General features: G+C 42.5%; 3 protein-coding genes and 1 pseudogene across 3 annotated transcripts; 1 reads left to right on the top strand and 3 right to left on the bottom strand.

The window, feature by feature from the left end:
- Nucleotides 1-36: 36 nt before the first annotated feature.
- nelfcd (negative elongation factor complex member C/D) lies at nt 37-6,687 on the top strand. The gene is made up of 15 exons (XM_062399075.1): nt 37-226; nt 1,404-1,516; nt 1,705-1,814; nt 1,897-2,006; nt 2,186-2,293; nt 2,539-2,691; nt 3,120-3,250; nt 3,495-3,660; nt 3,749-3,883; nt 4,077-4,216; nt 4,827-4,941; nt 5,028-5,123; nt 5,225-5,365; nt 5,972-6,101; nt 6,339-6,687. Exons 1-15 carry the CDS (start codon nt 170-172, stop codon nt 6,371-6,373), a joined length of 1,740 nt encoding a protein of 579 aa, XP_062255059.1. The 5' UTR covers nt 37-169; the 3' UTR covers nt 6,374-6,687.
- Nucleotides 6,688-7,775: 1,088 nt separating this feature from the next.
- Nucleotides 7,776-11,419, bottom strand: ctsz (cathepsin Z). The gene is made up of 6 exons (XM_062399089.1): nt 11,165-11,419; nt 9,834-9,997; nt 9,478-9,657; nt 9,235-9,385; nt 8,804-8,966; nt 7,776-8,475 (listed from the first exon to the last, which is right to left on the bottom strand). The coding sequence occupies exons 1-6, from the start codon at nt 11,290-11,292 to the stop codon at nt 8,350-8,352; spliced, it is 912 nt and encodes a 303-aa protein (XP_062255073.1). The 5' UTR covers nt 11,293-11,419; the 3' UTR covers nt 7,776-8,349.
- Nucleotides 11,420-11,510: 91 nt separating this feature from the next.
- LOC133960701 (tripartite motif-containing protein 16-like) lies at nt 11,511-14,224 on the bottom strand (annotated as a pseudogene).
- Nucleotides 14,225-15,344: 1,120 nt separating this feature from the next.
- Nucleotides 15,345-22,977, bottom strand: npepl1 (aminopeptidase like 1). Its single transcript, XM_062399062.1, has 12 exons — nt 22,731-22,977; nt 21,016-21,201; nt 20,693-20,863; nt 20,499-20,588; nt 20,318-20,399; nt 19,747-19,889; nt 18,754-18,831; nt 18,558-18,658; nt 18,287-18,410; nt 18,025-18,201; nt 17,584-17,694; nt 15,345-16,332 (listed from the first exon to the last, which is right to left on the bottom strand). Exons 1-12 carry the CDS (start codon nt 22,878-22,880, stop codon nt 16,174-16,176), a joined length of 1,572 nt encoding a protein of 523 aa, XP_062255046.1. The 5' UTR covers nt 22,881-22,977; the 3' UTR covers nt 15,345-16,173.
- Nucleotides 22,978-23,399: the final 422 nt, after the last annotated feature.

Raw genomic sequence — 23,399 nt, 5'->3', positions numbered from 1 at the left:
TAGCTTCAGGGGGCGTGGCCTCTCCAGCTCGCCATCTTCCTCCTCCTCCTGCTGTTGTTGTTGTTAGCTCGCAGGCTAAACACGTTCCCTTTTTGCAGCGGCTAAAGAAGATTTAAAACTCACGGCTGAGTTACTGCAGCTAGGTGAACATTTCCTTCTCCCCGTCACCATGGACGAGGAGTATTACAGCACTGCCGGAGACTGGGAGGGCACGGACGGCAACTCGGTGAGACTTGTTGCTGTTGGTTCAGCATTAGCGTTAGCTTAGCTCCTCCTGCTGCTAACTAACTGTGATAAGTGAACATTAAGGTTCAGCTCAGACACGCAGAGGTCATGTGCAGAGACAGGTGAGTCCTCACATCTGTCCACATGTCCTGTGTGGTTTGAACTGAGCTGAGGGGCTCAGCTAGCTGCTAACACCGGCTACATGCTAGCTAAAGACACAGCTGGTTGTCTCGCTAACTGTTACTCACGTCAGTGCAGCTGCTAATAAACCTGTAGACTCACTTATGTCTTTATATCTGTTTGCATAATGGGACGTTTCTGGAGACCGTTGGTAAACATTATAGCTCAATGACTTAAAGCTGGATCTGCAGCACAAAGTTGTGTTTACAACACTTGCACACGTTGGTTTGTCAGTAGTTTATAACATTTAAAATCCAAGAGTCGCATTCTACCGTTTTCAAATGGAAAAATCTCACAGTAATAAACGTTTTTTTGATTTTCAAATACTTTACTTTAGCAATAGATGATGATTAATATTGACACAACAACCAGATTCAATTCTTACCTATTTTTAAAAGTTTCATATTGACACAGGGTTGATTGTGAGCTCCCCCCAACAACAGGGACAGATAAACACTCATCAACCTTATTCACAAATCAAAGATCCAGTCTGACTCCAAGTTTTTGTTTAAAAACATTGTGAGAAGCTCCTCACCTAAAATGTTCTGTATTCTGTCGAGTACTATAAATGCACAGTTTATTCCGTCCCAGAACAAAGTCCAGGAGCTTCCACTCTTTCTATAACCAGCTATAATAGTTAAAGCAGTTTCAGACCAAACCTCATAACAGGTTAAAAACACAGTTTTTATAATTTCACAGTAATGCTCTATTACAGCCTAGTAGAACAGTAATGAATGAGAAGTGTCTGTATAATGAACTGTAACTTTATTATTGAACATTAGAACAGAGCACTTTAATGTGGAGATCCAATCTTTCTACTTAATAGGTTTATTGTGCACCAAACAGCCAAGGAAATACCCTAGTGTTGAAAACCTACTTGGGAATAAATACAATCCCAATTCTGATACCTGTTCTATGTCTGCCCTGTGAACATTTGACTGTATGTAAAGCAGAGCGAGGACAGAACATTACAGAGGTATAAACATGTCTTTTTGCAGGACGGTGTTTACGTTGAAGGGGAAAATGACGGGAAAATCCAGGAAGATTGTCTGAAGAAATTCACCAGCAGGGACTACATCATGGAGCCTGCGATCTTCAACACCCTCAAAACGTCAGCACCTGTCTCCTCATAGCAACATATCATGAACCCTCAAGCATTCTGTGCAAGACAAAAAAAAAACACCAAGATGGGATTGAGAAGATTATATTATCACTGGTGTTTTGATCTGTACGAGAAGAGGCTTGAACCATTCAGATCTACTGAGAATTGGATGACAAAAACCATGTTTTTCCTTACAGGTATTTCTTAGCAGGTGGCTCTCCAGAACATGTCATCCAACTTCTCTCCGAAAACTACTCTGCGGTGGCTCAGACGGTTAACCTGCTGGCAGAGTGGCTCATCCAGATGGGTCAGTAACAGACTGCTAAGTATGTAACTATAGCCTGGTTTGATGACCTTGTATTAATCTGTGCTCTCTGTATTGACTGCAGGTGTCGAACCTGCTCAGGTCCAAGAGCGAGTAGAAAACCACCTCAAGAGTCTCCTGATAAAACACTTTGACCCCCAGAAAGCAGATTCCATTTTCACTGTGGAGGGAGAGGTGAGATTTGTGAATGCTGGTGGATTTTTTCTTATTATACTAAAAATGTAACCATCAAGGTTACTAGTTACATCTCACCAAAGTTGTGATGAACTAGATATGTTTCGGGGGAAATTCTCCGCCTGAGAAGTAGGGAGGTTGTGCAGATATAAAACTGAACGGGTCTGCTGTGTTCCCAGACTCCGGCCTGGCTCGAGCAGATGATCGCACACACCACGTGGAGAGATCTCTTCTATAAGCTGGCAGAGGCTCATCCAGACTGTCTGATGCTCAACTTCACTGTTAAGGTAAACCTACCCAAAAACAACTTCACAGATAGAAAAATAGAAATGTGAGGACATGATTTTGTAGTCTACTACTGTGATGGGCATTATTTGTATCACTGTAACTCACATATAGTGAACAGATTATGGATAAATGACCTTAAAACAGACAGTAATTTATAGTTGCAGGCAAAAGACAGCTAGATATGAAATGTGTGTTCTGAAGGGTTTTGTGGATGATGTCATGCTGTTTGTGTTTTCTGAACTAGCTTATTTCAGACGCTGGTTACCAGGGTGAGATCACCAGCGTGTCTACAGCTTGTCAGCAGCTGGAGGTTTTCTCCCGAGTACTGAGGACGTCTTTGGCGGCGCTGATGGATGGAGGAGAAGAAAACCTGGAGAAGAATCTGCCGGAGTTTGCTGTGAGGCTTCTTTTAGCTTTCTCTCTGTAAACGATTCTATGAAATGAAAACTTTAATATCTGTATTCAGCATTCAATTATATCTTGAAGTGATGCTCCTACTTTACAGTGCAGATTTGATTAGGTTTTGCCAAATCTGATTTCATTTGGTCAAATATCAGATCCTTTGTATAATACTTTTTTTACATTTAGTTTATTTTATATATATTATTATCAACCTTAATTTTTTTGGAGTAGAATTGTCGATCAGACAATAAATTTGTCTTGGCAGAAATGTATTCAAGAAATTGTCGATTGATTTATTCAGTTTTAAACTGGTTTTATTTAACTGAAAATCCAAACGAGGAATTTGGCTTCATCTTAGCATCTTGATTTGCTGTTTGTTTGTCCGGTGATCTCTGCTGAGTTGTTCCCGCCTCTCTCCTGTAGAAGATGGTGTGTCACGGCGAGCACACCTACCTCTTCGCCCAGGCGATGATGTCCATCCTGTCTCAGGAGGAACAGGGCGGTTCGGCCGTTCGTAGGATCGGCCAGGAGGTGCAGAAGTCCGCTCACGTGAGGTACAGCTCTCACAGTTTAGCGTGGTCTGCTCTATAGTTTCATAGAATAGAATCGATCAAGTGGATACATTTAAGATCAGAGTGTCAATCAGGGCTGTTTGAGACTGATCCAGGTATTACTGAGTAAACTTATCCGTATCGTATCTACATAACTCAGTAAATCTCATTTTTGCAACAAGCCCCCGGACACAAATACCAACCTTCACTGCTGACATCAATTGTGTGGTTGTGATTCTTTTCTCAGAGGTCACGATGCCAGTCAGATTACCCTCGCGCTCGGTACAGCAGCAGCCTACCCTCGAGCGTGTCAAGCACTGGGTGCCATGTTGTCGAAAGGAGCACTGAACCCTGCAGACATCACAGTTCTGTTCAAGATGTTCAGCAGCATGGACCCTCCTCCTGTGGAGCTGGTGAGGACAGAGCATCCCCGACTCTATTTGTCCACTTAATACTTGAGAAAGTGCTGACGACTGAAACCTTTGTCTTTCGCGTCTTTAGATCAGAGTGCCTGCGTTTCTGGACCTGTTCATGCAGTCACTGTTTAAGCCCGGGTCAAAGATCAACCAGGACCATAAACACAAATACATCCACATCCTGGCCTACGCTGCTAGTGTGGTGGAGACGTGGAAAAAGGTACAGACAACAGGGATGCAGTTTGAAATCTGCTGACTGGTTTGCAATAGCTGCGTTGTACTTGAAATTGATTCAAAGCAATGTTTTATAAGATGTTGTCAACTACTGATAAATACTACATTTCTTTAATGCTCCCTGGTCTCACACCTGCTTCTAAAGCTCTCTCTCTCACGTGACAATGTTTCATTCCCAGAACAAACGAGTCAACATCAACAAAGATGAGCTCAAGTCGACATCTAAGGCCATAGAGACCGTGCACAACCTGTGCTGCAATGAGAACAAAGGAGCCACGGAGCTGGTGGCCGAACTTGGCACTTTGTACCAGTGCATCCGGTGAGAGCAGCACTTCACTACCGCAACGTCTGCACCACCTACACCTGCTGATCATAGTTTTAGTTAAGAAGAGGACTTGTTTATTATTATAATAAGTTTTTTATTGTTGGTATTAAGAGACAGACGAAATAATATACAATGCATTCAGTTGGTGTAAATAGATGTCAAAGGTAGCTCTTAAGGTTTTTGCTGTAGCAGTGGAAAAAAGCGAAAAACATAAAACACCATAAAGGAAATATAGGGGAAAACAATTACAGAACACTGGAGTTAACCCACTGACACTCTGTACAGTACATACCTCCAATGTAACCTCTTTCATTCAATCAACTGCACCCAATTTCACACACTCATAAAAATGCAATGACATTGAAAGGCCGAAAATTCCCAGATCTGCCCAGACATTTAAATAGTTGTCTCAGTTAATAGTGTCTAACCAAGTTTTTAGAAAATAAGTTTAGTTGTGGCATAATCCTGGTGACTGACAAACAAACGGACAAGGGTGAAAAACTTATCTCCATGGGGAGGTAAAATGATTCACCAGATTTTATGAGCAACTGAATTTGTCAAATTATTTTCTTGACTTGACTGACCCCTCTTTGTGTGTGTTTAGGTTTCCAGTCGTTGCCATGGGCGTGTTAAAGTGGGTGGACTGGACGGTGTCTGAGCCGCGGTACTTTCAGCTCCAGACCGACCACACTCCAGTGCATCTAGCTCTGCTGGACGAGGTGGGAGATCACTGTGAGAGGAAAGTGTAATTTTCAGTCTTAACGACGACAGAGTGAATTTAACCATGAACTCTTCCTCTGCACAGATCTGTACGTGTCATCAGCTGCTGCATCCACAAGTATTACAGCTGCTCATCAAGCTGTTTGAGACGGAGCACTCTCAGCTGGACGTCATGGAGCAGGTGTGTGTTTGAATACTTCCCGTTTCACTTCCCACTGGAGGTCTGTATGACCTGACTGTGCCACTCTCATCTGACGCCTTTTTGTTTTACTCCCCCCTCAGCTGGAGCTGAAGAAGACTCTGCTGGACCGAATGGTTCATCTGCTGAGTCGTGGCTACGTGCTGCCTGTAGTCGGTTATATTCGAAAGTGTCTGGAGAAACTCAACACGGATATTTCCCTCATTAGATACTTTGTCACCGAGGTAACAGCAGCTTCTAAACTCGATGAGAGGAAGTGATTCAATATTTTTAATCCGTCACAGAAGTAACAGAGCCTGCAGATCCTGACAATCATTAACTATGAGGCGGTGGTCTAGTGGCCATGGGCAGAAAAGGTCTCTGGTTCGTCTCTGGTTCGACTCCACGGAGAGACAACAAAAGACAAACCTAGATTGATCTGTCCATAAATCCAAGAGGATTCTCCCTACCCTGTCTAGTGCCCCTGGGCAAGGCACCTTACTCCCCCAACATCTGCTTCCCGGGCGCCGTACATGGCTACTCACTGCTCTGTGTGTCCTGCACCAGATGGGTTAAATGCAGAGGATAAATTACCTACCATTGCATGAGTGTGTTGTGCATGTGTTTGGTATAAATAAACGTATCTTAATGATTTATACCTGAGGCTCTGAAATGGACTTAAAATAGATTTTAATATATCGAATCAACAATATATATTATATTAATATTTCATATTTTCTTTCAATATAATTTTGAGATGGAACACACTGGGAGAATGGCTGATCGTGTGCACAGCGTGTATATAATAAAATATCTGAAGTTTAGCTTTAACCCCAGCGTCTCTTTAAAAGGTTCTGGATGTGATCGCGCCTCCCTACACATCAGACTTCGTTCAGCTCTTCCTGCCCATCCTGGAGAACGACAGCATCGCAGGGACGATCCGCACGGAGGGAGAACACGACCCTGTGGCTGAGTTTATTGGTGAGTGATGTAATAATAGTTTTAACCCTCCTCATTAAGAGAGAATCGTGTTCAACGGTAGTAATTCAGTCATTGCAACTATATCAGAGCTTCACAAGTTGTACAAACAAAAGTAGGGTGTGAATTTCACAAATGAACACTTTGGATGTGAAACTAGAAGATGAAAAAACGAGCATCGTGTTTAAATATGAACACTTCCTCTTTTCCTCCTCACTAACGTTTGCTTGGTTTTTCCAGCTCATTGCAAATCAAACTTCATCATGATTAACTGAAGTGGAAAAGGACACTGAAAACATTCTAGTTGGAGACGATCTGTGATCTCAACAGTAACCAAATGCTCAGCTCGATGCTAGAGCCAATCGCTTGGAGACAAGACTTTTCAGTTTGACCAAGCGAATGAGGATTGTTTTCTTCTGAGACGACAAAGAGGATATTGTCACGGAGTCGGTGGAAATGTGGTAAACGACAGAAGAGGCTCTCTGAAGAAGCCGCTAACCGTTTTTCTTTTTCTTTTACACTGTTATATTTTCTGCATTTCATGTTGATTCAAGCTGTTTTTAAATAAAAACCTGAATGTCGTTTTAAATCCTTTTTTTTTTTAACTTAATCACCATCATAAAAGGTCACATTTTTATGATTTTCCTTGAGAAACTGTATATATATTTAAATGCAGTGTTTCCCACAGAATCGATTGAGTCTATGGTGGCAACCCCACACAGTTCACGGGTGACGGCCACAGAGTGAAAGTGAACATTGTCACATGTGTGAGAGCATAGGATTGAAAGCCATTCGCAAGACAACACATGACTGCAGCTGAAACTGGTAGGTCTGACTCTCTTACGTCATGAGAAGTCTACATTTATTTTTGGTTCAGTATTAAACTGGCAGAATATTAGACTGTAATGGGCCACCACAGTCTAGATAATTAAAGGGAAACACTGAAATGCCCTTCTGTCTATTTGAGCCGTCAGACGTGAACAACAAATCCTTACTCTTTAAAGCTGATAAAAAAAAAGTTAAGTTTCACATTCCAGGGACAGATAAGGTCACTGATGAGTGCAGACACGTTTAAGAATAAATCTACCTCATCTGACATTGGTGAATATCGACCAAGACCTCGAAACCTGATCAGCATCAGATGGGTTTTCTCCAAAGAACTTTTCAAACCTCTGTTACTAGAAACAGCCGAGAATTAATAACTTGATGACTGGAACATGCTGTCTACATGTGGTGAATACACAGTAGATAAACGGGTTATGCAGCAGGAGTGGCCTCCCAAGTTTCTGTTTAATCATGTTACGATAGAGGAGGAAACGGATTTTTTACAATAACATTTCACGGAAAGTACCTGATATACAAAGGACAAATCTTATCTGCGTTTCGACCGCAGCAACTTTTCCCCGAAGTTAGGAACCTTTGCAGCTACTCCTTGTGTTTCAACCACAGGGACCAGGGTCTAAATAAAGTTTTCTTTTTGCCCTAAAAAAATCCTCTAGTAATTATTGAAAGTGCTGGAAACTTTGGGGTTAGAGTTGCGACATTAAAAAATACCAATTGGTTGAATTCAAGTGTTTTATTTCAGCCATTTAAACGGTATCTGGGTTAACAGGCTAGTTTTATCACATGATGGAGCCACAGAAGAAAGCCTATGACAAATGGACCATTAACAAAGCAGAGTGTCACTTGTGTTTATTGGCATAGTTTGAGATAACAGATATGAGCTGTTTTCAACATGTGATGTGTAGATTGTTCAGCAGGAAAGCGAAAAGAAAATTACATCAATTTTATCTCTACACTGACTGCATGTAAGGCACGTGTTCAAATGATTTGTGCACAAATCCTCTGTCAAGTCAACACATTCACATCAGGCACTGAAGCCATTCAGTGTCGGAGCTGTACAGGAAGAAACAGCCATGTTCTTTGGCTGAGTCACTTTGCATTGCATTGAAAAACGTGCTTTGTGTACATCATTTTAAATTACTTAAACTGTAAAATGTATTCATCATCCAAAACAGCTGTTAAAGAAAGCTTCAGTGGCTGAATGTTTCAGAAAAAACTAACCTACGTTGAATCAGGAAGGTCTAAATATTCAGCTGAAAGATCTGACCCAAGATATCTTAAAAAAAATAAAAAAATTAGAATTTCCCTTTTCAAGCTACTACATAAAAAATCCCCCCCTCTGCCTGAGACAGGAAGACATGAGCATGTGCAGTGAGACTTCCGGAGACACCGTGGCCACAGGTCTCCTTTAGAGGGCGCCTTTCGCGACAATTGGGTCCCCATACATGCAGTCTTCCTCCAACGCCAGGTTGTAGGAGCTGCCACTTCCTCCCTTGTAGGCACTGGTCACGATCCTGAGCCAGCCCTTCTCCCCCTGAACACAAATTAATCAGAAACTCATCATTGTGATAACTGATGAACTGTCGTCACACTTGCCACAGCAAACTGAAGGGGTCTTTAAAAAAGGTGTGATGGGCATTTTTAGAAACCTTTAACCCCATTGAGGGGTATGTCGTTAAATTACGTTTTTAAATTCTAGAAATATCTGATATTTTTTGGCTTTAAGTGCCCATAACGCTCCGTCGTAGCTCTGGTTAAAATCAGGTTCTCAGGGGCTTTAAGTGACACATACTTTTTCACAATTGATCTGACGACCGCTCCCACTCTCACTTCATGAAATCCTCCGTTTGATGGCGACTTACCCACGGCTCTCCCCAGGAGTTGCGCACAACCCAAAATTCAACGCCGTCCTCCACTCCCCATCCGGCCACCGACACGATGTGGTTGATGCCAGGAGACTCCTGGTATTCAGAGTAGATACCTCCGCTGTATGCGTCCAGCTTCTCTGTCGCCATAATCCCACAGCTGGAGAATACAAAGCACCACAGATTACATCCTCGCTACGGGTGAACGACAAACAATGACTGACATCATTGATTTTGAGGGTATTTCTGAATCGCACAAAATTCAACACTGCACTTCTTTGGACTCTGCACATGCCAAGTGTGAAGCTGTTAAATTGAACGGTTCTTGAGATATGAGTTCCACATGCAGACGGAAGGAGATAAATGACGACGCATGAAATGACACTGAACTAACTGTTGTTCTGTTCCGAGAGAAGCACATAGCAAACCTGATTGGTCCTCCAGTGGAGATCTCTGCCATCATCTTCTCTCTCCCGCTGACTTCTCCATAATCTCCCACTTTCCACAGAGTGTAGTTCTTCACTATGTTGCACACGTTGAATGTGGTGCACGTGCCACATTGATTGAAGGGCTTACATTCTGTTGAGGGGGACAGAGGACATGCAGAGCTCAGGCTCACAGGCTTCGTGTTTGTACGTTATCACTTCTTTGTTGTTTTGCAGGACACTCACTCTGGTCTTTAGCCTGGTAATTGTTGCAGGTCTCGTCTGGGATCCCGTGTTCGCTCGCGTACCGCCAGACTCCGTTGTGATCGCCTCCGTGGCAACTGCCGGCCCCAGCGCAGTCGATCACATTCTGGACAGAGAGGTAGGCCGACGGCCACGCTGCTTTCCGCTTAATGTTGATGCGATCTGGACAGAGAGAAGAGTTCAATACAAATGAGAACTGAAAAAGCATGACCACCTGTTTCTGTTAAGTTCCTTCTGTGCAAAGAAGAAGTGGCACATTTATAATATTTCTGAGAGTTCATGCGAGGAGCCTTTAATACACACCGAGTCTCCAGAGGGCAATTTTTCATGAGTCATACCTGCCATGGCACTGGTGCTGCCATGAGCCCAGCAGGAGCCACAGTACTGGGGAATGTGCTGGTTGCGGGTGGTGCTGACATAGTTTACGCCACCGATATTCCTCCAGTCCAACGACTTGGGCAGATCGGATATGTTTAAATACTCATGAGGTCGAGGATAGGTCCTGTGAACAGACAGGTCAGTAAACACATTATTCAATGTATTCAATCAAGATCATTTGCTGTACTTGTCTCTTTTAGAGCAATGTAAACTGAAGGTCTCTATTGATCAGACAAAACAAACTGTTAAAGATTGACCTGAGCTCTAATGGTCATTTACTTCTGGGCCATTTTAAAGCATAAATGATTATGCGAATTCCCCCATTGTGGGACAAATAAAGGATTTCTTATCTTATCGTATTATTAACAGAACTTCAGACTGATTAACCCGCAATGAAAAATATCCAACTGTTGTAGCAGGAAAAGGAGTCCTCTGTATTTAATTTCATTAGGACAAATCGCACTTGTGTTCTCAGCGACAGTACTTAGAAACACAAACAGACAAACAAAAGGACTGAAGTCAGGTCTTTTGTCACATATCTAGAGATAGTGGGGGGTTTGTGAACAAAGGAGAAGTTTACAATCTATTTCATGTCATATGTAATGTTTATAACTGCCTGATCATTAAATTGACTGGACTAGTATAAGGGTGCTCTTGTATAGCTATTCTTGTGAGGACCATTTTAAGCCTACAACCTACAGAGTGAGGACATTTTGTCTTGTACTCACTTTCTGACCCACCTCTAATGGACTTTCCAGGGGTTAAGACTTGGTTTTAGGGTAAGAATTAGGTTATGGGTTAGGCATTTAGATGTTATGGTTAGGGTAAGGGGCTAGGGAATGCATTATTTCAATGAGTGTCCTCACTAAGACAGAAGTACAAACGTGTGTGTGTGTGTGTGTGTGTGTGTGTGTGTGTGTTAGATATGAGCCAGGGTTTCAGTCACATAAGCTCAACAACACAGCTCACTTCCTCAACATGTGATCAACCAAACCTCGTGATTGGTGAAAAGCGTTGACATTAGGCAACAGGAACTCTCTAACCTCAAACCAGATTGATTGTTTATGTTCTACTATAAATAAAGCTTTCTTAAACAGCACAAAGGGGAAACGTATCACTTGCCCTCTTTTACGTTGCAGTCAGCTGTTACTGGTGGTAATGGTTTTCTATGAAGTCTTCCCAGTTAGGTGTAAAACCAACTTGGCTCTATGACATTAACCAGATTAACTCTGCCGGGATGAAACTGAAAGTTAACGATCTGTTACTTCACGTGTTTCTGATTTGAACTTACTTGAGTCCGAAGTGTTGATTCCTTGGAGCGCGGACGTAGCAGGGCTGCTTCTGGCTGTAAAACACTCCGGCGGTCACAGCGGACACCAGCGCGGACAGCAGCACAGCGAGGAAGGCTCTGCGGGCCATCGGTCCCCGGGAAGCGGCTGGAGGAGTCAGTGAGGCCGCGTTAGACTGCGGGGAGGTGCGGGGAGCAGCCGCAGGAGGAGACAGATTCAACTACACCGAACAGTGCCGCTGCTTCTAATTCTTATGAATCTTGTTCTTTTTATATAAGGGCTGGCGGCATCCAGCTTATGGGTTCACTACCGCCACCTCCTGTTCCGGAGTGTGGTTCAGAAAATAGTTTATTATGAAGGGATTGAAACCTCGTGGTATCAAAGTTTTATTGCGTCAACAAAACATGAGGTTCTGTAATTCGGACATTTTTGATCCAATCGAGTCCAAAATAGACATGTAAGTCAAGAGTCCTGGCCTGATGACATTTACACAGAAATCATGACTTAAAATCACAGCGCCACCTGTTGGCTACAGGAAGTGACATGTTATGTACTTTGATGCACTGCTCCTGGCTGCTTTACCTTATACAGCTCAAAAGAGCTCAGTCAAGTCATTGGATCATGGTCAGAATTGTGACATTTCTTCAAACCATTTAATCATTGAGGTGCGTCTAAGGTTCATCCTTCGCCAAAGGAGATGATGTTGTCATAACTTCCCTGTGCATTGTCCTATCACCCCTAAACGTGTCACATGATCAGAGTCCAAGCCTGAACAGTTCTATGTGTCAATATTTCCTCAGGGTCATAGCGACACCAACAGTTGTTGTAACATTGTCCAATTGACACAAAATTGCTTACGCTACATCAGAGCCCCTACTTGAACAGATATATAAGTGTGTATGTAATAATACTGATGGCGACACCTACTGGCAACAGGAAGTAAGCTTTGTTTTACAACTATCATTCAATTTACATAACATTTTCCCAGTGTGATATGCAATCGATAGCGTTGATTGTAATGAGCAATTAGCAGGCAAGGATCGACATCATGTGACGGACACAGGAAGTGAAGCATTTATACATGCTGCAGTGCACAAAACGCATACAATGCTTCAAAATGCATGTGCTCAGGCCCATTCAGTGCAGCTTTGCAGTCCTCGAAATTGTAATTATAATTATAATTTCTTTCCCCCATCATGTATTATTATAGTCGGAAAATTATAATAATTACCAATAATTAACATTGTTGTTCGAGCAACACACATGGAGACAAAAGTCTTCCACCACTATCAGATACTAACACGATCCGCCATTATTATCACAATCAGTCAGCTAGACACAGGATCTGCCAGGTTTAAATCACTGCTTTTAATGACTCAAGTCTAGTTAAGCTTACAGAACTCAGCTGTGGCTCCAGAATAATAACAAACCCAAACTCCAGCATAGAGAGGCTGAGTGAATGTGGTCTGGACTCTGTGTAGGAGAGTCATGGTGTCAGAGACGCTGTAGAAGGACAGAACACCTGCAGTGTGATCCAGGTACACTCCTACTCTGGAGGACCAAGGACCTGACACTGGAGTCCTGATCCTGTTGTTATAAAAGATATAACTGTTTCCATAACAATGTAATGACCAAGATTTATCATTGAATCCAAATACACATTCTTGTGACTCTCCTTCTCTGCTGATATTCTTGTATGCGACTGCTACACTAACTAGTCCTCTCACCTCCACCTCCACCTCCCAGTAACAACGTCCAGTCAGACTCTCTCTACTCAGGACCTGCCGCCAAACAGTGAATCTGTCTGGGTGATTAGGATGAGACTGTTTTTCTCTCATTAATGTTACTTTTCTGTTTCCCTCAGATAATAACAGATCTTTGTTTGCTGTGTTTGGATCCAGTGTGATTTCCTTTGAATATTTTAAGGAGTCAGCTCTGGTCACTGGCTCTGGTTGTGAAAGTAAAACATCCACTTGAGACACAATCTGTAAAATATCTGTCTCTGTCTCACTCAGAATGTCCTGCAGTCGACCTCTGACCTGTGACACAGCTGCTGCCACGTTCTCAAAGTACCTCAGAGGACGGATCCTGATGCTGGATGAGTGTGTAGATTCAATGAGTGACAATGAGGAATAGTTGTGTAGAAACTGGTTGTGATCCTCTGTGTCTGAGAGTTGCTTCAGTTCATGGTCTTTCCTCTTCAGCTCAGTGATCTCCTTCTCCAGTCTCTCCTGAAGCTCTCTGACTCGACTCACTTCAGTTTCCTGCTGGGATCTGATCTGCTGCTTCACATCAGAGCTTCTTTTCTCCAGCAAACGGATCAGCTCAGTGAAGATATCCTCACTGTCCTTCACTGCTTTATCAGCAGAGCCATTGATGGCCCCCTCCTCCTTTTGAAGCAGCTTCACATCTTTCTTTTTGTCCTGGACTCTCTGCCGGATGGTTTGTCTCCTCAGCCCGAGCTCTCTCTGCCTCCCACTCCTTTCTGCTGCAGCTGATACTGTGTCGTGACCTTTATGTTCATCCACAGAGCAGAGATAACAGATACACTGCTGATCAGTACGGTAGAACAACTTTCTCACCTCATCTTGACGAGAGCAGATGTTCTCCTGGAGCTTCACTGAGGGCTCCACCAGCTTGTGCTTCTTAAATGCAGCTGACTGAAAATGAGGCTGGAGGTGTTTTTCACAATAAGAGGCCAAACAAACCAAACAGGACTTGAGAGCTTTCAGTTTTCTACCAGTGCAAACATCACAGACCACATCTTCAGGTCCAGCATCGCAGTGAACAGCAGGAGCAGCTTGGAGTCCAGTTTACTTCAGCTCCTCCACTAAATCAGCTAACATGGTGTTTTTCACCAGGACAGGCCTTGGTGTGAAGGTCTGTCTACACTGAGGGCAGCTGTAGCCTCCTCTCGCCTCCTCTTTGTCCCAGTGGGTGTTAATACAGCGAATACAGTAGCTGTGTCCACAGCCAGTAGTCACCGGATCCTTCAGTGGATCCAGACAGATCGAACAACAGAATCTTTCTCTATCCAGTTGATTTTTTGTTGCTGCGCCATTTTAGCTGGTGCCAGTGACTGTAGAACAGTTTCACTTCCTCTGAACAGAAACAGATCTCTGCTCCTGCCTCTCTCGTTCACTACCTGCAGTTACTCATCTCGCACAGTTCAGGGCTTGTTGTTCACTGGTCCTTACAATGACACACCTGTGAAGAGAGGAGACAGAGAAATAGCCTGATTGGAAGGAGCTGGTTGTGTTGTTGGTTTTTAAAGGATTTACTGCATTTCACAGCAGCCTGTTCATACCTGGTGTTAAGAGCTTTCAGTGAGTGTGTTATTCTTCATTCACAACATACAGTAACAATTAAAGTCAAATCAAATAGATGCATTTAATAATAATAAATCACATCTTTATTTATAGAGCACACCTCAAAACAAATAAAGAACTAGTATTACAATAAACAAATACATCTCCCCAATAGAAGAATGAAAAACTAAAAAAGTAGAGAGCTGAGTTAACTTCTTCCTCTTTTCTTTACCAATCACAGAGCTGGTTTTTTATTTGATATTTAATTTCATTCAATTTCTTATTAGTTTGATATATATTAAAGTGTAAAATTGGATGGCCTAGTCTATTCATGGCTGATTATTTACTTATTTTGTAAATTTGCAAATAAGCAGAAGAAAAGCACTGGAGAACGAAGAGCAGCTTCTAATATAAACTTAGTTTGCATACTACATTTTTTTACTCTCACAAAAGCCAACAGGCCTTATGGAGAATACAGATGATTCCATTATACGCGTACCTGTCCCACCTGTTCCGGATTCTCTGCTTTGGAAAGAGGTGTTAAAGTGTTCTTCGTAACACAAACACAGTTAAATATTATCACTGTGAATGAACATCTCAGTATCACTGCATTATTTAAGAGCTCAAAAAAAGAGCTGGTGATTTTTGGATCAACTATCATGTGTATCATGACCTAAGCAGCAAGAAACTAGAGTAAAATTTGAAAGTAATAGTTGGGGTAAAGGAAACAATGTAATTCTAGCTCTTAAACTCAAAATTGATATGTTTTTCAATTGATATGTTTTTCTTACAGCAAGTTTTAGCAACATTTCTTAGTGAAAAGATAGGTGGTTTCTGTTTAAGTTAGGGGGTAGTCACATGAAACACTCGGAGGTCAGATGGCACTTCCTTTATTGACAAGGGTGGAAAACACTTCACACTACTCTGGAATCTGTAAAACACTTAGTTGACATCTTGTAAGTGTTTTTTGTGCTGACGAAGCATTAAGGTTAAATGACTAATCTGGTACAATTGTAAAATTGTTCAAAACTGCAGTAAGCACTCAATCTTCAATTTGAGTCCAGAGATCAGTCAGTCCAACCATTCACAGGGAAATAAAAAGTTGAACAACAAAAAAAGAAATGTCCAGTTTTACTGACCAGGAAACGTTTTTTTTCCACAATGTCTTAGACAAAATATGGCATAATCCTTAATTTGCATATAGTGTCACTAGACAACGATACCTGCTGTTGAGGTGGTTATTTGAAAACAAGGTTTTTTGTTTCAGGTGGTAAAATCCTTAACTGTAAAACACCAATGACAAAGAATCACTGCCAAAAATTACAAAATGTTGGCCAGTCACCATGATCTGAATGAATCGGTCATAGATGTAAACCACCTGCTTTTTCAGATCTTATGACAATCAATGAATCTTCCTCAAAAGCAACGAGAAAATGGAGAAACTGCCGAGGCGATCAGTGCAGAGAAGTGCAGCATCATGAAGACAAATGATTGCCTACGCTTTCTTATCATGTATTACACATCTGATGTATTGATGATTATCTGTTTCATTCAGCCAAATTTAAATCGGTTCAAATTTAATCAAACACAGTTGATTCAGTTTTAAATGTTTATTATCTGGAGGAGCGCTTGATTCGACAGTTTGGTCGAGTGGTGGTGGCAGCAGAGCAGCCGGTGTCATGGAGAGAACCGCTTGCCGTGTTCTACACCAGTCTCCGTCTTTTGCAGTCACGCTCCATCGGGTCTTCAGTCATGTTTGCTGCTGCGCCCAGGGGAGAGACGCGGTTCAGCATGGAGTCATCTGATGCCTGACCGAAGAGGGCCATGAGCAGAGCGACGCCGAATCCTGTGGCACGCTCCCCCTGCGCAGACAAAATACAATAAAAACAGGGATCAGATCACAATATCCAGTATCAACACTGTATAGCTACCCATTAATTACCAGTTAGTGTCACAGAAACCCAATGATCCTGATAAATGCAACTACAGTATAGTCCACTATTAACTCTTTGCTTGAGAGAACACAGAGGAGGAGTTTAAAGATAAACTCTGCCGTTGTAAAGCGCTAAAAGTGATTATCAGTTATATTTTTGTCATGCGCTGAATCACAAGACCAGAGCATCAGATATCTCACTTTTCAAAACGAAGAGTGGTACAAAAGTGGCACAACCGCATGGAAGTAATACTAAGCGGTCGCATTTAAAGAATACATAATGTAGATGCAGATATCTTGTTATGCTTCCTCCAAATGCAGCACAGCCTTGCTGGGGTACATCAGGTTTAATAATGGACAAGCAGGGATCAACCTCTTAAAGAGGAAGTCTGTGTTTCTACAGATAGAACTGGCTCAGTCTCTCTCTGTACAATGTGGAAACTATATGCAGCATGAACTCTCATCAACTGATCAAGTTACTTGGTCTTTACAAGGCCAAAAGATAGGACAGTATGTACAACTGACAATATACGCCCGTACACAACCGGTATTGACATGTGGTTTTTGTGATCAGATCACAAGCGGTGCGCTCCAAGAAGGGTTGTTACCGCACTCAGGTGGTCTGGGCCACATGCGTCCACATTCTTTAAGCTGTGTGAATGCAAACCCGTCCTGGGCCACATATAAAGGTCCTTCTGCAACTTCATAAAACTTTCTGCTGACTCGCTTCTTTCAATCTCGCCGAGTCTCTGATTGCATAATGCTGACCTCAAAACCACAGTTACAGCTGTATACGGACATTGAGAAATCTACATTAGTATTAGACGGGTTGTATAAGGTTTTGTATTTTCTGAATAACAATTCAACGATAGATTTATGTGAACTTGTAGAGGTCCACGTCTTTCTCTTGTAAAGACATATCTATACAGTACACAAAGTTAGCAGCTACAGGAAGACAAGGTCTGAGCAACTTTTCTTTCTGACGCCAAAGTTTATAGCTTGTGTAATTTGTAATGACACATGCCTGTTCTGCTCACTTCAGATCAGTGAATGTCAAGTCAAGTTAACTGCAGGCCGTCAACAAATGCACATGCCTAATAACAGGCTACTGCACAAAGTTGTGATTATAACCCGATCTGTTCCAGGACAAAAACAGCACATCAAATCCTCAGGTACTCACAACATGAACAGGAGAGGCGATGTCAACATGGACCCAGACGCCGGACCAATCAAAGCCCAAGTGGGAGCCAATAAAGAGGCCGGCGCAGGAACTCTGTGCGTTCTCCCGATCCTGTCAAAACACACAGGACAACAAAGCTCAGCAACTTTATAAACTCAAATATAGCATCAACAACATCACATTAGAACATCCAAGACAAATAATTACTACTCGATAGGAATCAATCTTCAGACTCCAGGTTTTTCTTTAAAACATTTCAGAGAAAAAACATGCACCAAGAGAGGCTAAAAAGAGCAATTTGTATTTACATTATTACAGTGCTAATTGATCAAATATTAAACTAGAAATATGATATACTTATTATGTCTTTCAAACTATCTAATGCAAGATATCCATGCGTTTGCTCATGTCTTCAGGATGGACGGTGTATTAGTTACTTACTGCCACTGAGTTCTTCATGTCAGCCATGGCAGAGGTGAACTCGCTGAAGTGCAGCTCGGGGCAGTAAACCAGAGGGTGAGCGAGATCTCCGCTGCTGCGTCCTGCACGCACACACGCAACCTCCCATTGCTCACTGTTGGTCATCACAGCTGCATGGTACTTACCTGTGGAGATCCCCTGAACGACAACAACAAAAAGGTTTAGGAAACAAAGACGATACCTGTTGGAGGATTAAACATCAGTAGCTGCGGCTGTCACTGACCTGTGCCCCCGTCAGGGTAGCCATATCCAGAATAATATCAGCCGCCAGGTCTTTGCTGGCATACACCACCCCATCAGACAGCACCAGCCTGCCCTCTGCATCAGTGTTGTTGATCTCCACTGTCCTTGAGGATGAAAAAACAGATGAATGTTCAAGCCAAAAAAGTTCAAGTTCATTCCTTTAGATTTGACACAGAGCAAATCAAAAGAGGAAATGGACACTTTTAATCAAATTCCAAGCAGATGATACAATACATGAAGTCAGGCCTCACTTTCCAGAGTAGAGAGTGTGGATATCATCAGGTCGTGTGGCTGTAGGGCCAACTGAGTTCTCTGCAAGGCAAAACACTGCATGGAGGTTATCCTTAAAGCCCTGCAGCAAAAAGGACAAAAAAATAAAATTACAGCAGGAGAATTATAGAGCACGTTATAATTAGGGCTGTGAAATTATCCAAAAAGTCACCTCACCTGTTTAATAGTAGCTCTAAAAGCTCCTAAGATAGCAGCAGCTCCACCACAGTCCCTCTTCATTCCTGGCATTGAGGTCTACAAACAAGGAAAACATATTTAATGTGATGAAAGATGCAATTAATTAAATATCTGATGTTGCTGTGCAACTGCAGAAAAAGGGCCTACTTTTCTACTTTCATGTCACTACAGTACACTGGTGCATGCAGCTGCAATAACATGTGAAGGGATAATTGAGAAACTGCTTAAAGCTTGATCTAGATGTCAGGGGTGTCATGCAGGTTATAGGATCACTGAGATCACAGTATGTTACAACACACTACCATCTGGAACAATAAAGTTTACCGTGTGATAAAATGTATTATTGTGATTAATGCAGCATGCAGTCAGGTGCAAGGACGTGGAACAAGACATGCCAACCCTTGAATCATCCAATAGTCCTATGCATGTAAAGAATGTTGCCAACTAAGTTTTGTTGGGCTCATCTGCACACAAAGAACTGTCTCTAGAGCCAATCTCCTGGAGAGGGGCTGTGCTGTTGCCTTTTCCTGAAGTGCCCTGGATTTGGGGAAACTCAAACAGATAATGAAAGGGTTGCTCAAATGCAATTGCAAGTGGCAAAGTTGAAGCCTCTAACTGTTTCTGAAGGTTGAACCTGACCAATATCATATTTATGGCTAAGATCACTGAGGAAGTCGAGAAGCTGCAGCAAGGTGTTAGTTGTGGATAAGACTCGACCCCTCCATAAATGTAATTTTTTAACTTAGAAATCGCAAAGAATTCTCACAAATCAACAGTCGTATCAGATCTCATATCTGCTATGGTAAGATATTTTTTCTGCGGAGTGAAAACAGCTCTTAAGATATTCATTTTGAAACAATTGAACTAGATGATACCTAAAGTGATGTTCTGTGGGGACTTAGGATTACAAAGAGACTTTTTTCATGATGTACAACAGATACTATCACATCTCTAGAGGAAAACTAGGAGTACCTTTCCCTTGATGCTGAGTCCACCAGTGTCATACACAATGCCCTTCCCCACCCATGCAATGGTTTGGGTCGCACCATTTGGTGTGTGGCTCAGGACTGCTAATGCAGGAGGATGCTCTGCTGCCTTTCCAACTCCATAGATACCTGACAGTGTAAAAGGAGAGTAAACAGATAAATGATCCAAACAGATAAATGATCCAAACTACCAATAATCAAACAGATAAAAACAAATCGTTCACCATCTGGAATTGAAAATCTCATAATTTCCAAAATTAAGAGCATTTTGATTGTATAAAAACGCTCTACAAATACTTTAAGATACTGTTGACAAACAACATCGTAATCATACCACTGATGAAGAAGAAAAACATGTAACCCATTATAATGGAAACTCTCAAAATGGCATAGGATATATAAAATAATGACTTAATACTGATAAAATCTTTCCAACACGTTCCAATCGTTAATTATTTTGAGAGACTACTTTCTCAACAAATTGTTGTAAACAGACTTCTACAATAGTTGAGCTAAAAAAAAATAAGCACATTACAGACATCCACTTGTACACATACCTCCAAACCCTCTTTGTTTCAATTCCTCTCCACGAATGATCACTGGAGTGATTCCAAGTTCAGTTCCCACAGCCTTTATCTCCTAAAAACAGTAATTAATATATGTAAAAGAGGTCTACAGTGAAATACAAGTATTATATTCCTGTAGTCAACAAAACAAAACAAAATTTATTTCACTTACATCCAAGAAGTGATCTGTATTCATCTCATTGCACGGTGTGTCCACAATGCGAGCTGCCAGGCGCACTCCATCCGCAGCATTGGAAAGACACTAAACATAAGAAAAGTCTTAGGATATATTAGAATGTTTGGGTATGAAATGCTGTGTAAATCTAATAGAAAAAGGAACACCCCCCATAAAAATCTGGGCATTACCTCAAGCTCTGCGACACCCAGGGCACTGCTCTCTTGTCCAACGATCAGAAACTCCACGGTGACATGCTTTTTCTCAGCCCTGCGTGAGGATGAGGAGCGACGAGAGAAGATGGGGAAGGCCCGAGAGATGGCACAAGAAGATGCAAACACATCTGAACGCTCGCACACCATCTGGAAAGGAAAGAAATAATCATATCAGCCACGCAGTCACAAAACTCGTCGTTCCACAACCCAGTGTTGAAACAGAAGAAGGAAAAATCCCCCCGCATAGATGAATTAACTATCACATGAGATGGCTGCACAATTAAAATGAGGATACTAACCACGATGCAGCGAGTGTTCCCTCCAGGCAGGCAGGAACGGACCAGACGGGACAAAAAGTGGGCAGAAGACGGGCTGTTATGTCTGCTGACCCGCGAAGGAAGGGCAGCCACCGTAGCATGGTTCAGGTACAGGGGGCAGCTGTCTGTTGGGTTTGGGTTCAAAGCCTTGAGAGCTGCCTGCCAGACCTGAGAAAACACAACAGAACAGACATTTTAGGGTCATTAAACAGACACAGCAGTTTTTGCAAGATTTGTTGTGCTAACATTAAAATCCTGCACGGAAAAGGAAGCATGGTGATACAGTATATATCATAAAATCCTGCACACTGTGACTCACTGTATTGATACCATTACCATCCAAAGAGCAGAGTGTGGGTGTGTGATCTGTTGACCTCATAAACATCTACAACTTCCTGGAGTGCAAGAATTGATTGTATATGATCTTATGTTAAGGAGAAGCCAATTAGACTAAAGCTATGTCACTGCCCGTCATCCTGGACAGAGTTTACAATGGAGTTACCATCACATGGTTGATTTTTGTGAAGCTGTGGGGGTGGATCTGGACTCTGACTGTCAGAACGAATGATGACGTCCTAGTAACTGACTATCTTGGACAATGTCTCCCAGCCACTCCATGACGGGATGGCTAAGCACTGGAGAACATTGAGTAGCAGACTTGTTTTCCAGAGATGCACCACAGAGCGGCACAGGAAGTCATTTCAGCCTGTGGCTGGTCATCAGGCTTTATAATTCCTCCAGCCAGCGTGGGTCAGACACTGAGTTAATGGACAGGGACTCATATCAGCACTTTACACCTTCATTTACGTGAGATTTACCTTCTGATGAATATATGAAAACAACGAACGGGACATATTTCCTCATATGCCATAAACTGTCAGCAGCCTAGGTGTAAGTGTCTGTGTCTGGAGCGACCAAAACCACATGGGAATCCAACAATATGTACAATTTTAGAAGACTGGAGTTTTGATAAATTCCAGGCTTCCCACATCCACCCAGCTTCGATGTCTTAAAGTCCATCTAGCACCTATGAAAGACCAGGGCTCTGGAAGCAGCAGAGGGAGGACAGTGTTGGACAATCATCGTCAGAGGATCCTGAGCAGCCATGACATCGACTGATCCAATCCTTGACCTCACCAGCCTCTCTTCAGACTGCACGTTACACAACCACCTCTGAGGACTTTGCACCACGGACTCACAGCACCGCACGAAACAAGGAGATCAGAGTGTCTGGGTCTGACCACAGATCTGTCACTGTGCACCAGGAACACAATGTCCTTTGCACTTGGAGCGAGAGGCTGCAGACTCTACATCACTGTCATGATCACGGAGGTGTTTGTTTGCATTGTTTCCTGTTTGAAAAAGTTGGAGAAAACCCTGGAACGCCAAGAGCTGAGCTGTTTCAAATCATTTACATTTTAAATATAATTAGTTATGTTAATACGGCCTTAAGACAATGCATTACTCAAAGCTCAAAAACATGTTTTTTTCACCGATAAATAAGCACGCATCTACCTCTAACATCGCAGTTAGTTGCCGTGTTAGAGGTACTTGGTTAACCTCGCTAGTTAGCTAGTCGTAGTGCTAGTTATAACGAGCTACCCACGCACCATGACGTTAGCACTTCATTCAATTAGCTAACGTAGCAGCGTTAGCTCCGGTTAGCTGTACCCTCCCACCGTGAGTCAACACGTTACCTCTTTGCTAACGAGCGGCTGGAGCTTTCCCTTCACTTGGCTCCAGTTCACCTGCTGCAGGCTGCTCTGCTGCCCGATGATGAGAACCGGGCGGCTCGGTGGCTCTGAGTCTCCGGCCGAAGCCTTGAACTCCAGCACCACGTTAGCCATGTTTTTGACCTGCCACAGAGAGAGGCGGTGTGACGAGCGCGAACAGGGGGAAAGTGGACTGACCGCTCGCAGTTTATTGTGGAGCCCGGACCGGCGGCGACGGCAGCCGAGAGAGGACCAAACTGTTCCTCTACACTTTCATTTAAAGAGGGAAGTAATGCGCGGTCCACAGCGATCTCCTTCGGTGAGCAGATAGTACTACATGAAGACAAGAAATGAGAGCTGTACAATATTAAAATATTATACAATAGTCATACAAATATACATAGATATTTAAAAAAAATCTTGATGGAATTCACCAAACTTCCAGATGGTTTTGGAACGAATCGGTAAAAGATCAACAAAATCTGTCAGAAAACACGTTTCCACTATAAGAAGGGCTTCAGAGAAACAATCTATAGCTTACATCAATAGGTATGGAAAGGTATGGACCTTCCTTCTTCCTTTCTCTTGGTTATTTTTACCTTTCCTTTTCTTTCATTCATCTTGCCTTGATCTCCACCTTTTTCTTACCTTTCT

The sequence above is a fragment of the Platichthys flesus genome, chromosome 2 (assembly GCF_949316205.1).
Source record: "Platichthys flesus chromosome 2, fPlaFle2.1, whole genome shotgun sequence".
Classification (NCBI taxonomy): Eukaryota; Metazoa; Chordata; class Actinopteri; order Pleuronectiformes; family Pleuronectidae; genus Platichthys; species Platichthys flesus.
Note: the sequence above shows the minus strand (reverse complement) of the source record. Positions and strands in the feature narration are given on the sequence as shown.

Excerpts from the sequence above, each read along its gene's own strand:
- nelfcd (XM_062399075.1), top strand. The coding sequence starts at position 170 with ATGGACGAGGAGTATTACAGCACTGCCGGAGACTGGGAGGGCACGGAC. Across the intron at positions 227-1,403 it reads AGGGCACGGACGGCAACTCG|GACGGTGTTTACGTTGAAGG; the intron begins GTGAGACTTGTT and ends GTCTTTTTGCAG. Across the intron at positions 2,007-2,185 it reads TTTTCACTGTGGAGGGAGAG|ACTCCGGCCTGGCTCGAGCA; the intron begins GTGAGATTTGTG and ends CTGTGTTCCCAG.
- ctsz (XM_062399089.1), bottom strand. The coding sequence starts at position 11,292 with ATGGCCCGCAGAGCCTTCCTCGCTGTGCTGCTGTCCGCGCTGGTGTCC. Across the intron at positions 9,998-11,164 it reads AATCAACACTTCGGACTCAA|GACCTATCCTCGACCTCATG; the intron begins GTAAGTTCAAAT and ends GTCTGTTCACAG. Across the intron at positions 9,658-9,833 it reads CAGCACCAGTGCCATGGCAG|ATCGCATCAACATTAAGCGG; the intron begins GTATGACTCATG and ends CTCTCTGTCCAG.
- npepl1 (XM_062399062.1), bottom strand. The coding sequence starts at position 22,880 with ATGGCTAACGTGGTGCTGGAGTTCAAGGCTTCGGCCGGAGACTCAGAG. Across the intron at positions 21,202-22,730 it reads AGCCGCTCGTTAGCAAAGAG|GTCTGGCAGGCAGCTCTCAA; the intron begins GTAACGTGTTGA and ends GTGTTTTCTCAG. Across the intron at positions 16,333-17,583 it reads TCGCCTCTCCTGTTCATGTT|GGGGAGCGTGCCACAGGATT; the intron begins GTGAGTACCTGA and ends TTGTCTGCGCAG.